Genomic DNA, 15,873 nt, shown 5'->3' with positions numbered 1-15,873 from the left:
CCCATGTGGTTTCTAATGTGTGTTATTTGTGTCTTCTCCCTCTTTTCTTTTGTTAGGTTTGCCAGTGGCTTTTCAATTTTATTAATCCTTTCAGATAACCAGCTTCTTGTCCTGTTGATTTTTGTATAGTTTTTCTGTTTTCTATTTCATTGATTTCTGCTCTAATCTTTATTAATTCTCTTTTTTTTGGTGACTGCAGGTTCCCTCTGTTGGTTTGTATCTAATTGTTGCAGATACTGTGTTAATGTGTTAATTTTGGTTCTTTCTTCTTTTTTGGATGTGCACATTTATTGCAATAAATTATCTTCTCAGTACCACTTTCACCATGTTCCAAAGATTTGGGTATGTTGTGTTTTTGTTCTCATTTTTTTATAGGAACTTGGTGAGTTCACGTTCAATTTATTCTGCTACCAGTTGCTTTTCAGCAGGGTGTTATTCAGTTTTCATGTATTCGACTTTATTTTCTTGGTCTTACTATTGTTGATTTCTAGTTTTATAGCATTTCCATGAATTTTTTAACTCCCCCCACCTTTTTTTTTTTTTTTTTTTTTGCAATAATAGTAAGTTCAAATAGTAAATGAAGACATACAACAGACAGAATTTATTTTTATATGCTTACATTTATTCACTCATCAAGTCAACAAATATTTGATTTCTACCTTGTGTCATGACATCCTGGTGTGGTACTAGGGTTTAATATGCTAGACTGCAAGGTGAGTTTGAACCACAAGGTCAGTGGTTCAACCTCACTAGCTGCTCCTTGGAAATCCTATTCAGGGTCGCTATGGGTTGGCACTGACTCAATGGCACTTAACAACAACAACAACAACAAACCTTGTGTCATGGTATCCTGGTCTGGCATTTCAGGATAAGCACTGACTGCTAACCACAATGTTCAAAACTACTATTTATTTTTCAGAAACCTTAGTCTTATCTGTCTCACAACTGACTCAGTGGCACTTAACAACAACCATGTGCTTACACTTATGCTTACGCTGCTTAATTAAAAATCAGTGAGTAGGCAAAACTGTGTTCTCATACAGCTGATATTAACTGGAGATAAATAAAAGTCAGACTATAAGGATGATAGGTATTGTGAAGAAAAATAATACTGGAGAAGGAGAAAATGATAGCTGAGGAAGACGCTTGTTATTGTTAGCATATATTAGTTGTTACTGTTATTGTTATGTGCCGTCAAGTCTGATTCATATAGATACTGTATAGGATTTCCAAGTCTGTTAATCTTTGTGGAAACAGAAAGCCTCATCTTTCTTCTATAGAGCGGTTGGTATATTTGAACTGCCAACCTGTGCTAAGGAGTCCAGCTAGTTATATATGAGGGAAAGTAATAAATATTGCTACCAGGGTTCCAGTTCATACATGTCCTTACAAACAAAATGTGTTTAGACACATGTGTGTGATCGCAGGATGGCTGGCTACAGGTTTTCTCAGTAATGTTGTTCAGTGTCCTTCAGTTAGTTCCAACTCAGAGCGACCCTGTAGAAGGTTCCTTTAGAGCAGCCAGTGAGTTTCAATCACCAACTTTGTGGTTCACAGTCAGTGCTTATCCTACAGCACCACACCAGGAGTTCAGTAATATACTTGTCTTAGTCTCGTTAGGGTACTTTCAAAATTTTTCTAATCAAAATAATGGCTCCTGAGGCGACCTGTTTATTGTTGTTGTTGAGCACCATCCAGTCAGTTCAGACTCATAGGGACCCTGTATAGGATTCCTGGGGCTTTAAATCTTTGGGTGAGCAAAAAGCCTCACCTTTCTCCCACAGAGTGGCTCGTGTCCTCAAACTGCTGACCTCGTGGTTTGCAGTCCAGTGCTTATCCTATAAAGGGGATCTGCTGGGTTCCTTAAATAAAAGGTAAATAAATCAACTCTAAAGATTATGGTGACTGGGAGAATGCCAAAGGGGTTATTTGCATCGATTTTTCCTTAAGGACACAGGATGATAACAAGGGCTCACTAGGACAAACTTTAAGAAAATAGCAAACTGCATTGGTGAGGAAAAGGCCAGAAAAGCTGCACCAAGGAATTTTTTTTCCATTACAATTCACCTGCTAATTCTTCCAGGATAGTGAGGGCTGTCATAAGTGAATTTCAATGGGAATCCATACCCCAGCCACCCTCCAGTCCTTATATTGACCTTCAGACATCTTTTTGTTCTCAACACACTAAGAACATTTGAAAGGAACACAATTTGAGACCTTCAAGGGTGTCAAATCTACCATTTTCATATGATGCAAATTGAAGAGCACACAATTATTTAGAGGACGGATTCAACAGACAGAGGTCTAGACACATTCAGAAGTGGATAGACTTAGAGGATTGTTGTTGTTCTTCTTAAGAGCTTTCAAGTCAGCTCTGACTCATGGAAACCCTATATAGGGTTTCTGAGGAGTGGCTGGTGAGCTTGATCTGATGACCTTGCTGTTCAGACTGAGTTTTCAGTCCACTGCATTCACCCACAGAGCCATACCAGAATATGTACATACATAAATTCACCAGCCGTTCATTGGAAACCCTATACAGAGTCGCGATGAGTCAAAACTTATTTGATGGCAGTTAACAACAACAAAAACAATGATATATACTTACAAATATATGTAATATTTATGTGGATATATATGTAATTGTTGTTGTTAGATGCCATCCAGTCGGTACCGACTCATAGTGACCTTATGCACAGAAGAACGAAACACTGCCCAATCCTGGGCCAACCTCACTACTGTTGCCACGCTTGAGCCCATTGATGCTGTCACTTGGCCTATCCATCTCGCTAGGGGTCTTCCTCTTTTTCTCTGACCCTCCACCCTACCAAACATGATATCCTTATCCAGTGACTGATCCCTCCTGACAATATGTCCAAAGTATGAGAGATAAAGTCTGGCCATCCTGGCTTCCAAGGAGCACTCTGGTTGCATTTCTTCCAACACAGATCTGTTGGTTCTTTTGGCAGCCCATGGCACTTTCAATATTCTCCTCTAACACCATAACTCAAAAGCATCAATTCTTCTATGGTCTTCCTTATTCACTGTCCAACTTTCACATGCATATGAAGTTATTGAAAATACCATGGCTTGGGACAGGTGCACCTTAGTATTCAAGCTGACATCTTTGCTCTCAACATTTTAAAAAGGTCTTGTGCAGAAGATTTGCCTACTGAAATACATCGTTTGATTTCTTGACTGCTGCTTCCATGAGTGTTGATAGTTGATCCAAGAAGAAAGATATCCTTGACAACTTCAATCTTTTCTCCATTGGTAAGAATGTTGTTTACTGGTCCAGTGGTGAGGATATTTTATTTCTTCTCATTGAGATGCAATCCATACAGAAAACTGTGCTCTTTGATCTTCACCAGTAAATATTTTAAGTCTTCTTCACTTTCAGCAAGCAAGGTTGTATCATCTGCATATCACAGTTTGTTAACTAGTCTTCCTCTTATCCTGATGCCACGTTTTTCTTCATATAACCCAGCTTCTCAGATTATTTGCTTAACACACAGGCTGAATAAGTATGGTGAAAAAATACAACCCTGTTGAACACCTTTTTAAATTTTAAACCATTCAGTGTTCCCATGTTTTGTTTGAACAACTGCCTCTTGATCCAGGTACAAATCCTCATGAGCACAATTAAGTGGTCAGGAATATTCATGCTTTGCAATGTTGTCCATAGCTTGTCATGCTCCACAAACGAAAGCCTTTGCATAGTCAATAAAGCACAGGTAAACATCTTTCTGATATTCTCTGCTTTCAGCCAAGATCTATCGAACATCAGCAATGATATCCATCGTTCCACAGCCTCTTGTGAATATGACTTGAACCTCTGGACATTCGCTTTCAATGTATGCTTGTAGCCACTTCTGTATTACCTTTAGTAAAACTTTACTCGAATAGGATATCAAAGATATTGTCCGATTATTTCCGCATTCCATTGGGTCACCTCTCTTTGGAATGGGCACAAACATGGATAACTTCCCATCAGTTGGCCAGATAGTTAACTTCCAACTTTGTTGGCACAGATGAGTAAGTGCCTCCTGTGCCACCTCGTTTCTTGAAAATTTTCAATTTTTATTCTATCAATTCCTGGTGCCTTGTTCTTTGCTAATTCCTTCAGTGCACTTTGGACTTCTTCCTTCAGTATAATTGGCACTTGATCATATGCTACCTCTTGAAATGGCTGAACATTAACCATTTCCTTTTGGTACAGTGAATCTATATATTCCTTCCATCTTTTTTTGATGTTTTCTGCATCATTCAACAATGTGCCCAGATAATCCTTCAATAAAGAAAGTCATAGCTTGAATTTTTTCTTCAGGTCCCCTCAGAAATTCTGAATGTGTTCTTCCTTTTTGGTTTTCTGACTCCAGATCTTTGCACATTTTGTTGTTAATATTTGGCTTCTCGAGCTGATCTTTGAGAATTTCTGTTCAGCCCTTGTACCTCCTTATTTCTTCCATTTGCTTAGCATCTCTATGCTGGAGAGCAAGTTTCAGTGTCTCTTCTGAAATCCATTTTGAACTTTTCCTTCTTTCTTTTCTTCTTAATGACTTTTCCTTCTACCTGTATGATGTTCTTGATGTCATCCCACAACTCTTCTAGTTAGGTATTTAGTGTTTAATGTATCAAATCTGTTCCTCAGATGATCTCTAAATTCAGGTGGGATACATTAAAGGTCATATTTTGGCTCTCATGGACTTGTTTACATTTTCTTCAGCTTCAGTTTGAATTTGCATATGAGCAATTGATGGTCTGTTCCACAATCTCCCCCTGGCCTTGCTTTGAGTGATGCTATGGAGCTTTTCCATCATCTCTTTCCGCAGATATAGTCAATTTGATTTCTGTATATTCCATCTGGTGAGGTCCATGTGTATAGTCATCTCTTATGCTGTCTAAAGAACATATTTGAAATGAACAAATCATTGATTTTGCAGAATTCCATCATGCAATCTCCAGCATCATATCTACCACTAAGGTCCTATTTTCCAACTACGGCTCTTTCCTCTTTCCCCCCACCTTTGCATCCCAATCACTAGTAATGATCAATACATCTTGATTGCATATTTGATCAATTTTAGATTGAAAAAAGTTGGTAGAATTCGATCGATTTCATCCTCACTGGATTTAGTTGTTGGTGTGTAAAGTTGAATAACAGTGGTATTAACTGGTCTTCCCTATAGGCACATGGAATATTATCCTGTCACAGACAGTGTTGTACCTCATGACTGGTCTGGATACGTACTTTTTGACAATGAATGCAACACCATTCCTCTTCAATTTGTGATTTGCAGCATAGTAAATGATGTGGTTTTCAGATTCAAAATGGCTAATACCAGTCCATTTCAGCTCACTAATGCCTAAGATATCGATGTATATGCATTCCATTTCATTTTTGACAATTTCCAATTTTTCTAGATTCATCCATGTTTACAGCTTTTTCTCTTCCTTTTGAGTTGTACCCCATTAGCAAATGTAGGTCTCACAGGTTTTTCTCCCACAGGCTTTACTCCATTCACGTCATCACAGTCAACTCTACTTTGAGAAGTCGCATTGTGAGTGCCTTCCAACCTGAGGGGCTCATTTTCCAGCACTATATCTGACAGTGTTTCTCTGCTAGTCATAAGATTTTCAGTGATGAAATATTCAGAAGTCGTTAGTCACTCCTTCTTCCTAGTCTGTCTTCGCCTGGAAGCTCATCTGAAATCTGTCCACCATGGGTGACCCTGCTGGTATTTAAAATAATGATGGCATAGCTTCCAGAGGCTGGTGAGCTTGAATCACCGACCTTGTGGTTCAAAGGACTTTGAAGTCCTGTGCATTAACCCACAGCGCTATGCCTTCCAAGGCTTTAATTCTTTGAGAGAGCAAAAAGCCTCATCTTTCTCCCACAGAGAAACTGGTGAGCTGGAGTCACTGAGCTTAGCTTCATAGTCCAGTGCTTATCTTATGGAATCCTGGTGTAGAGCTGCAGGATAATCACTGAACTGCTAACTGAAAGGTCAGCAGTTCAAACCACCAGCCACTCCTTGGAAACCTTATACAGGTTTGTTGTCAGTTAGAACTGGCTTAACAACACTTAACAGCAACAACAACAATACACACATACACACATAGAGTCTGTGGTGCTGTAGGATAAACAATAGATTGCTAATCAAAAGGTCAGAGAGTCATACCTACTAGCCACTCCTCAGAAACCCTAAAGGGTCATTATGAGACATAACCAATTCAAATGCACTTAACAACAACATAGATATATAGAGGTATCTTCAGAAAGTTCATGGAAATGCATATTATGAAAAAATTATTCATAGATTTCAAAATATTTTTACTAAAATGAACTTGTACTAATTTGTTATGTCTAAACAGGATCTATTTTGAGTTACTGGGAAGGATAAGGGGTCCTGGTGTGGTGCTGTGGGTTAAGCTGCTGGACTACAAAATCAGTTTGAACTGCTAAGTCAGTGGTTCAAGCTCATCAGTTGCTTCTCGGAAATCCTGTACAGGGTCATTATGGGTCAGAAGCAACCTTATGTCACTTAACAATAAAAACAACAGGAAGGATAAAAGGAGCCTGGGTGGCACTGAAGGATAAATACCAGACTGCTAACCACAAGGTCCTCAATTCAAACCTACTAGCCACTCCATAGGAGAAAGATGAGGCTTTCTCTTCCTACAAAGATTCACAACCTCAACAATACTAAACAGGGTCACTATAAGTTGGAATTGACTTAGTGCCAGTGGAAAGAAGGACAAGACACCAGTGCGAAAAGAGTCCCTATCAGAGCAACCTGAATTATACTAAAATTAACGCAATAAAGAACATCAAATTTATGGTGAAGCTTGGGTGGAAGACTGATGAATCATTGATGTTGTATGAAAAGTTTGTGAGGACAATGCACTAAAAAAATTATCAGTTTACAAATTAAGAACTTGTTTTAAGAAGGGACAAATCAATTTTGAAGATGAAGCTTGCAGTAGCAGACCATTCACATCAAAATTACTCTTATTCATTCCCTAAATGAAGAAGACCTATGACAAACAGCAGAAACAATCACCAATGCCTTAGATATCTCAGTTGGACCAATTTATCCAATTCTGACAGTAGAACCAAATTTCTGCTTGATGGGTACAAAAACCATTATGCCCAGATCAGTACAATCAAAGCAATGTGTACTAAGAGGTGGAAGTGATTTGATTGTTCTTTGTCTTCAAGATCATACTGGTAAATTATGTTTGAATTTCTATTACAACTTTTTGAAGAAATTCTTCAGCTCTTCATTCTGCTTGTTTAAAATGCCCAATGAAAGCTCTGCTCTTGTCTGCAGCTGACCAGTCAAGAGCAAAGGTCATAACTACAGTTTCCAGGGACACTCAATGCATTTAGCTTGCTGATATTCTGAAGGGCTACAGAATCATAACATCTGCTTATTATGAGACTGTTTGGGGAAAATTATGCAAAGTTTTGATTATTAAGGTAGAAAAAGCTTTCTGAGAGAGCTTCACCAGAGAGTCCTTCACTATAACAATGCTCCTGTTCATTACTTTCATCAAGCAAGGGCAATTTTGTGAGCGTTTCAATGGGAAATCACTAGGCATCCACCTATGGTCCTGATTTGGCTCCTTCTGACCCCTTTATACTTGATAATCTTTTTAAATAAAAAACATCCATTTTTCGTTAGTTTATAATTAAAAAAAAACAAAACTGTTGACAGGGATCAATTCCCCAGACCCTTAGTTCTTTAGCAATGGGCTAAATGCCTGGTATTAATCCCTATAAGATTGTCTAGAGTCCTATCAACCTGGAGCTGAGAGAGAGCAGAGGAAGGGTTGGTTGGTCTGAAGTGTAGTGAGACCTGGGAACTCCTGAGCCCCTGGACAAGGACATAGCCACAGAGGACTAGAGCTGACAATGAAACATCCAGTTGATATGAGGTGAGGGGAGATGCAAAAGATGCCTAAACTTGCAGATAGTACAAATTTGACCTAGCTTTGATGGCTTGATGATCAGAACTCAATTAGAAGAAGATAAAATATATATATATATGATAAAGGAAACAAGTGTAAATTGCTACAATTGGATGAATTTGACCTATACTTATGGATGCAGTAGATCAAAATACCAACTGAGAGGGAAGGAGTCTTCACATCATGGATCAAACCTATCCCCTCTGTATACAGGATAGATAGGGACGGGCAACTTAGACATTGACTATTTAAAATGAGGGGGCTATAAAGGTACAACGTGACTGGCTTACAAGTTTCAAGAAGCAGTTTAGTTTCAGAGTGTGTGAGGGAAGGTAGAATCACCAGTGAATAGTTTTCATCTTGTCTAGATTGGTCTGGTGAAAGGAGATGGGGATAAAATTCTTACGATTTAGTAGTAATTGTTATCATGACTAATCATAACTGTCACAACTGTAAAGGTAGAAGTTTTGTAACAAAATGGGTGAGTATTTAATCTACAGTCCAGGAACAGAGGACCCTCAAAGGAGAAGAGCAGAAGTGGAATGTGGGACCTTATCCAGAGAAGTAGCAACACCAGATATGGAGGCAGAGAAGAGGACATGAAGAGATAGAGCAGCTGAGGACTCTAGACATAAGAAAGAGAAAGGCTGTGTGCTGGAGGCCAGGAGGCAGACTTGAAGAATGTGCTCTTTGGTTTTTGAAATTATATATTCCTAAGTGATTTTGTGTACATCCCCCCAAAACAAAACTAAACAAAAACCCAGAAGGAACAGAAGTAAATACTGTTGAATGATGATGCATGGAGGAGATTGTAATCATCGCAATGAAATGATGAGTGTAAAACTGATGTTTTCCCAACTATCACTCAGTTCACAATAAAAACTTTAACATAAACGTTATTACTATGAAGGAAAAAAAAAGTGTCTAGATCTTGATGGAATTTACATTGAGAAATAAAGTTCATATTTTTTAAATTATTTTTAAATTTTAATTTCCCATGAATTTTTGAAGTCCATGTATATCTATAATGTTGTTGTTGTTAAGTGCTGTCAAGTTGGTTCCGACCCATAACGACCCTGTACAGGGTTTCCGAGGCTGTAAATCTTTACAGGAGCAGAAAGCCTCATCTTTCTCCCAAGGAATAGCTGGCAGTTCAAACTGCTGACCTTAAGATTCACAGCCCAATTCGTAACCACTACGCTACCAGAGCTCCTTAAATATATAATATATAACTATATGTCAAGAAATCATGGAAAATTGAATATATAAGTTGCTAAGTGCCTTCAATTCAGTTCCAATTCATAGCAACTCTGCATAGGGCTTATGAGAGGCATCTAGTGGGTTTGAACCACCTACCTTTCAGTGCAAACCAACCTTGTAGTCCAGTGTTTATCCTACAGTGCCACACCAGGATAAGTTTGTGAGGGGCTTCAAAAGGTTACTTTTAGATGTTCTTTGAGTTTGGGCAACAAAAATAAAGTTGATGGGGCAAGATTAAGGCTATAGGGTGAATGGGGAACATTTCCCAATTAAATTCTTACAGGGCTGTTCTTCCTATCCTCAAAGAATGAGCAGGTATAATTCTATGATGTAAAAAGTTATTTGGCACAACTTTCCTAGTCTTTTTCTTACCAAAGCATTTTTCACTTTCCTGCAAATTTTTTCCTGATAATTCCTTAGGATTGTCCTGTGTCCTTCAAGAAAAATCTATGAAGATTTACCCTTTGGAATTCCAAAGAACACTCACCTTCTGAGCTCACGTCCTTGAATTTAACTAGCCCAGCAGATCCTCTTGAAAGACAATGTGTTGAATGGATCTTGCTCTTTGGATTGTATTTGTAAATCTAAGACTAATCTCTAGTTATGATTAGTTCCATAAATTCATTTTATTAGCTTCAATCATGCTTAAAAATCTGATCTTTACACAACTCTTCTGGCACTCATGTAGCAAAATGTTGGCCAAGAGTTCAATTAAAGTTGACAATGCAGAACCATATTGCACTGTAGTGAATTATTTCAATATGTTTCCTCTAGCCATGTCTTTGTAACTCCGACCAAAATTACTTTTTCCTAATGGGTCTCAGTAAGAGACAATGGGAAAGATACTGGTAGGATTATACAATTCAGTAATGAGTGGCTGTTAACAGGGTTAGCTGTCATTATAAAAACTTGGAAATCAAACAAAGGGCCTAGTCAATTTTTTCATCCAGCTGTATATAAAATGACCCATCTTGGTGATGTGAGTGAACTGTGTTACCTTTGGCTTCACTAACCAACCTTGCCTTCATTTGACCTCTGGTTCTTGGGACCAAGTCAGAAGCCTGACCTGATTTGCCAGCTACCACCTTGGTCAATAGCCCGTTTGGCATGAGTTAGGAAAATCCTCCAGATTGACATCTGGAACTGAAGATTTGGGACTTGACAGCTTCCACAACCATGTGAGCTACTTCCTTGATAGCCTATGTGTCTGTGAGACCTTGTAGTGAATTGTGGAACCCTAGTATGTCGTCAAGTGTGACAGCGGTAGTGAGGTTGGCCCAGGATCAGACATTGTTTCATTCTGCTGTGCATGGGGTCGCTATGAGTCGGTTCCGATTTGATGGCACCTGACAACAACAACAACAACAAGTATGTCGAGGAGAATACTGAGGGGAGGAGCAGTGGTTGATATCAGGGACTATCGAGTAGTATAGCACTTTAGGAAACTCGGACATTTGGGATGTCTTTAACAGCTATCTCATAGGGACCAGTCTCATGCTGATCCTTCTAAAAGTTATTATTGTTGCACATGAGAAATTCTAAGTTCAGTAGCTATCACATCAGTGGAATTTCTAGGGTCTTCTTCCACCAGTTTCTGGACTTCACTCACAGTTTCTTTATTCACCAAGGTTTGTGGTTTTCCCTCTTTGGGATCATTTTTGAAGTGTCACTGAATTTCCATAAAATGCTTGTTTCATCTAAATCCTGTTGTTCTATTTTGGGCAGCATTCCCATAAACCTATTACAAAGTTTCAATAATTTGAGAAGATGGCTACTTGAATTTTGTTTAAAAACTGATATTACCCCTGACTTCAAAATCCTTTATTCTCCCATGACATGAAATGTATCCTCTTTTTAGAAGTCACCCTAACAAGACTAATACAAGCGTATTATTGAAAGAACTTGTCTGTAGTCATCCATTGATTGTACTGTTGTTGGTGCCATATCGAGTAGGTTCCAACTTATAGTAGCCCTATATAGGGTTTCTGAGGGATGGGTGGTTGGTTTGAACAACCAACTTTGCAGCTAGCAGTTCAATGCTTATCCTACAGTGACAGACATATTTAAACAATTTTTTGTTTGGACTAAACCCATGCATGTACATACTGGAACTCTAATAGCAATATTTTTAGATTTACCACTGTACATATTCATTGAAGGAATGTTTCATTATAGAAGGATTGAGTTTCTGAGGTAGAAGGGAAGAAGACAAACAAATATCCTGGAAGTACTTTACAGAAGAGAAAAAGTATACAAGCCCTGAGACTTCGGTAGGCTGGAGTGCTCGATTATTAACTAAGATGTCTTTGTATTTGGAAGAATTGAACTAGTGGCTCATTGGTAGAAGAGGAAGCCAGGGAAAATGCAAAGAAGATAGTCTTTTATCCCTGCAATGACAGTGTAAGAAGTTTGGCTTTTGTTCTGAATGAGATGGGAATGTTTAAACCAGTGGGTGACATGATCTCACATAATTTTAAAAGGATGCATTCTGGATATATCCAAAATTAATGGCTAACTAGATTTTCCAAGTTACCTAAACCATTAGAAATAGACATTGATAGGGATTCCACTACTAGGGAGTCTATTCAGACTCATAGCTATCCTTTGTAGAGTTTCTGAGGTTGAAAATCTTTATGGGAGCAGAACATCTTTCTGAGGTTGAAAATCTTTATGGGAGCAGCTATTGGATTCACACTGCCGACCTTGTGGTTCACAACCTAGTATGTAACCCACTATGCCACTAGGACACCTTATTTATAAGGATGCTGTTGCTAAGTTCTGTCAAGTCGGTTCCAACTCATAGTGACCCTGTATAGCTTTTCTGAGAAGTGACTAATGGGTTTGAACCACCGACCTTGTGGTTCACAGTCCAGTGTTTATCCTACAGCACCACATTAGGAGATAGGGATATGGGTGTGTAAAGGAGTGACAGGATTGACAGGCAACTGATAATCCAGAATTTACAAATTTAAAAAGACATTAAAAGGTAAGGGCAAATTTGCTTAACTCTGATTCTCTTCTTGCTCATCTTTCATAGAAGCATTTGCCTTTCCAAAGAGTTCCATGAAAGCCACTATACAGAATGGTTAAGGAAATCAATCATCTTAGATGCTGAGGTGGAGGAACAGAGACATGTCTTCAAAACTGCCACTGAAAGGCTTGGAACCAAGCCTCCTGAGTTTGCCCATAGAGGACTGGTACTTTTCCAATCAATCAATCAATGCTAAAGTAATGGAACAAGGCTGAAGGTTAAGTTTACCACACCTAAGACCACTGTTGGATGCCAGCCTGTGATCAGCCCAGACAGGAGATTGTGCTTTACCTTATCTTACAATTGAAATGCCTCACAGCCTGCATGTCCAGGCCTACTTCCAAGTGTTTGACATCTAGTCCTGCTAGATTACTGAGTGCTGTCCAGAATGAGTAAGCCCCAATGATACTACTTAATGTCTCATGTGTTCATGTGCCTGTGTGTGTTTAGGTCATCTGTCATTGTTATCTTTATGATGCTTATTAGACACTTAGGTTGAGAGTTTTAGTCAGTAGTTATTAGATACAGGAGAAGTTGAGATAGAAATATAAATATGGGAACAGGAAGTCATTTTTATTGGATTAATCTATGTGCTATGGAGAAGAAGTGGTTACAAGAGTCTTTAAAACTATTCAAGAATAGCCTAGGAGTAAACTATCACTGAAGATAGCTACAAGGTTAATGCTAAAATTACAACAAATGTATTGTTATGCAAACATTTTGCTTATTTGTTGTTGTTTTTAAGTGTCCTCGAGTTGGTTTCAACTCATAGCCACCCTGTATAGGTTTTCTGAGGAGGAGTTGGTGAGTTTGAACCGCCAACCTCGTAGTTCAAACGGCTTTGTAGTTCAAATGGCTTTGTAGTTCAAATGGTTTTGCAGCTTTGCAGTCTGGCACATTAACCCACAGCGCCACACCTGGACTCCTTTGTTTATTATAACCTATCAAATATAATGGAATTAAAGCTTAATTTCAAGCATTATTTCCCAATATTTTGCAGATGATGAGAAACAGACATAAGTGATTCAACCTGTTAACTATATTTGGAAAGATGCAAAGATTTACAACAATCTTTTCCAGGATTAACAGAATGGAGAAACAGAATAGAAATGAGTACATTTTGGAATATTTGTAAAAAAAAAAAAAAAAGAAATATTGACACTCTCTGCAATTTTCCCCATGTAAATAGCTTTGCTAACTCATGTGTGGGTAAATATTTTCTCTTACCAGAGTAGAGGGTACAGTCTAGAAATGACAGATCATCAATTGCAATGTCTCCAGTGAAGCCATCTCCCACTGAAGCCTCCACCAAAATCTAACAAAAGAAAAAAGAATTGTTGATATTTTTAAGAAAAAAAATTATGGAATCTCATATTTAAAAGGAATTTAAAAGTTATCTAAACTGAGCTTTTTCCAACACATGGAAAAATTACTTTGAAATAGTCTTTGTAAGTGGTCATCTTGCCTCAACCTGAATATTTCCAGTAAAAAGAAGCTTCTTGTCTCATTGAGCCAATAAAGTAAGTCCATTTTCTTTTCAGTAGGTTTTGCTTTTCTGAAATTTCAAAACATCAGATTGCTATCTACTTCCCTATGACTTCCAACCACTAATCCTATCCTTACTGTTTTCTTGTAATCTTTTAAGTATTTAAAGGCAAAGTATTGTCCCCTTTCCTTTATCTTTGCCTTTGTTTGAGCAGTGCATCCATCTTCAAGGATAAGCCTTCTCAGTTTTCTAGAAACCCAACTTGCTAACAGAGTTGCATACAAAGTTTTATATTTGTATGAATTTTAACATTTTTGTCACATGTACATTGTTTAGTAACACTTTGTGAAATTGACTAATCCTGATTAGATATCATTGAGAACCACATTAATCACAGTGAATGCATATGACATTTGTGCTTTCAGGAGCTGCAACTCTACCAAAGCGCCAATAAAATGTGAAATACTGGCAAACCATTGTAGTATATAGCAGATTATGATTAAGGTTAAGATTTCCTATATAGAATTAATCATGATGAATTATTTTAATACTTATGCAAATGCATTGCATATTTAATAGGAATCCCACAGAAATTTAATACTATAGAACTTTCAGCTGATGCACATAAACTTAGAAAACATTATTTTTCTACTTAATATGAGCATATATCTCCATTTTATTTTTCTTCCCATGCTTTATAAGTGAGAGTTGAAATTTTATTTTTCACACTGAATCCTCTATTGTCTCACACTGTGCCAGCTCCCACTATCAACCACTCTGATCAGGATCATCATGCTGGGCAAAGTAGAAGAAAAATGTAGAATAAATTTCAAAATCATACAGAAGGCCAGACTTACTGAGATTATGTAACCCCTGAGACTATGACCCTTAGACATCCTTCAAACCTGGAATTGAAACCACTTGCAGGGAATACCTTTCAGCCAAACAAACAGGTCTATAAAGTGAGCACTCCTCAGGAAAGTACTCATCAGAACAAGCAACCATATGAGGCAGAAAGGGTAGCTAGCATTTGCCCCAAATCAAAGTTCAGATGGCAACAAAGGATAAATAGAAACGGGGAACTCAGACAGGAAGTGGGAGATGTGCTGTAACATTGAAGGAATTGTAACTAATGTCACAAAACAAAATATGCACAAATTGTTAAATGGGGAACTAATTTGTTCTGTAAGCTTTTATCCAAATGGTTACATACAAACAAACAAAGAAAAATACTTTTTTTTTTTTTTTTTAATGTCTTTGTTGAAGGAAAGGAAGTTTTAGAAGGTCAAATTGCTGAATTCAAATCTCTTGCTATATTCCCCCAACTATCTAACCTAGTCTTCTTCAGTACTGCCAAGGAGCCCTGACTGGTGGCACTACAGAATAAGAATAGGTCTGCTAACCACATCATCCACAGTTCAAATCCACCAGCAATTCTGAGAGAGAAGGATGAGACTGTGCTCCCAGAAAGATTACAATCCTGGAAGCTAGTATTGTTGTAAGGTGCCATCAAGTCAGTACCAGCTCATAGTGACCTTATGCACAGCAGAACGAAACATTGCCGATCCTGGGCTAACCTTATTACTGTTGACACACTTGATTACATCGATGCTGCCACTTGGCCAATCCATCTTGTTGGGGGGTGGGGTGGGGTTCTTCCTCTTTTTCTCTGACCCTCCACCTTACCAAACATGATATCCTTCTCCAGCGACTGCTCCCTCCGGACAATATGTCCAAAGTATGAGAGACCAAGTTTGGCCATCCTGACCTTCAAGGAGCACTGTGACTGTACTTCTTCCAAAACGGCTCTATTGGTTCTTTTGGCAGCCCATGGCACTTTTAATATTCTCCTCCAGCACCAAAAACTCAAAAGCATCAATTCTTCTATGGTTTTCCTTATTCGCTGTCCAGCTTTCATATGCATATGAGGTTATAAAGGGTTGTGATTAGTGGGAAGTGACTCTGTGGCTGTTAGTTGGTTGAGGATTGCCAGGAGTATTTCCCAGATTCAAAATTATTAAAATTAGACAACTAAATAAAGAAAAATAGTCAAGCTTACACAAATAGTCTGATGAGTGGGCAAATATAGGCCATTTGATAATTGCTTGAGAAACATTTGATG

General features: G+C 38.2%; 1 protein-coding gene across 1 annotated transcript in view; it reads right to left on the bottom strand.

Moving 5' to 3' along the window:
* Positions 1-15,873, bottom strand: part of MALRD1 (MAM and LDL receptor class A domain containing 1) — a 1,127,868-nt gene that overhangs the window by 799,103 nt on the left and 312,892 nt on the right. The window contains exon 19 of the mRNA XM_006869907.1: positions 13,493-13,580. Coding sequence (XP_006869969.1) covers positions 13,493-13,580 — 88 coding nt within the window. The remainder of the gene's footprint in view (positions 1-13,492; positions 13,581-15,873) is intronic.

Source organism: Chrysochloris asiatica, unplaced genomic scaffold, assembly GCF_000296735.1.
Source record: "Chrysochloris asiatica unplaced genomic scaffold, ChrAsi1.0 scaffold00137, whole genome shotgun sequence".
Taxonomy (NCBI): Eukaryota; Metazoa; Chordata; class Mammalia; order Afrosoricida; family Chrysochloridae; genus Chrysochloris; species Chrysochloris asiatica.
The sequence above is the reverse complement of the archived record's forward strand: the minus strand, read 5'-3'. Positions and strand labels throughout refer to the sequence as shown.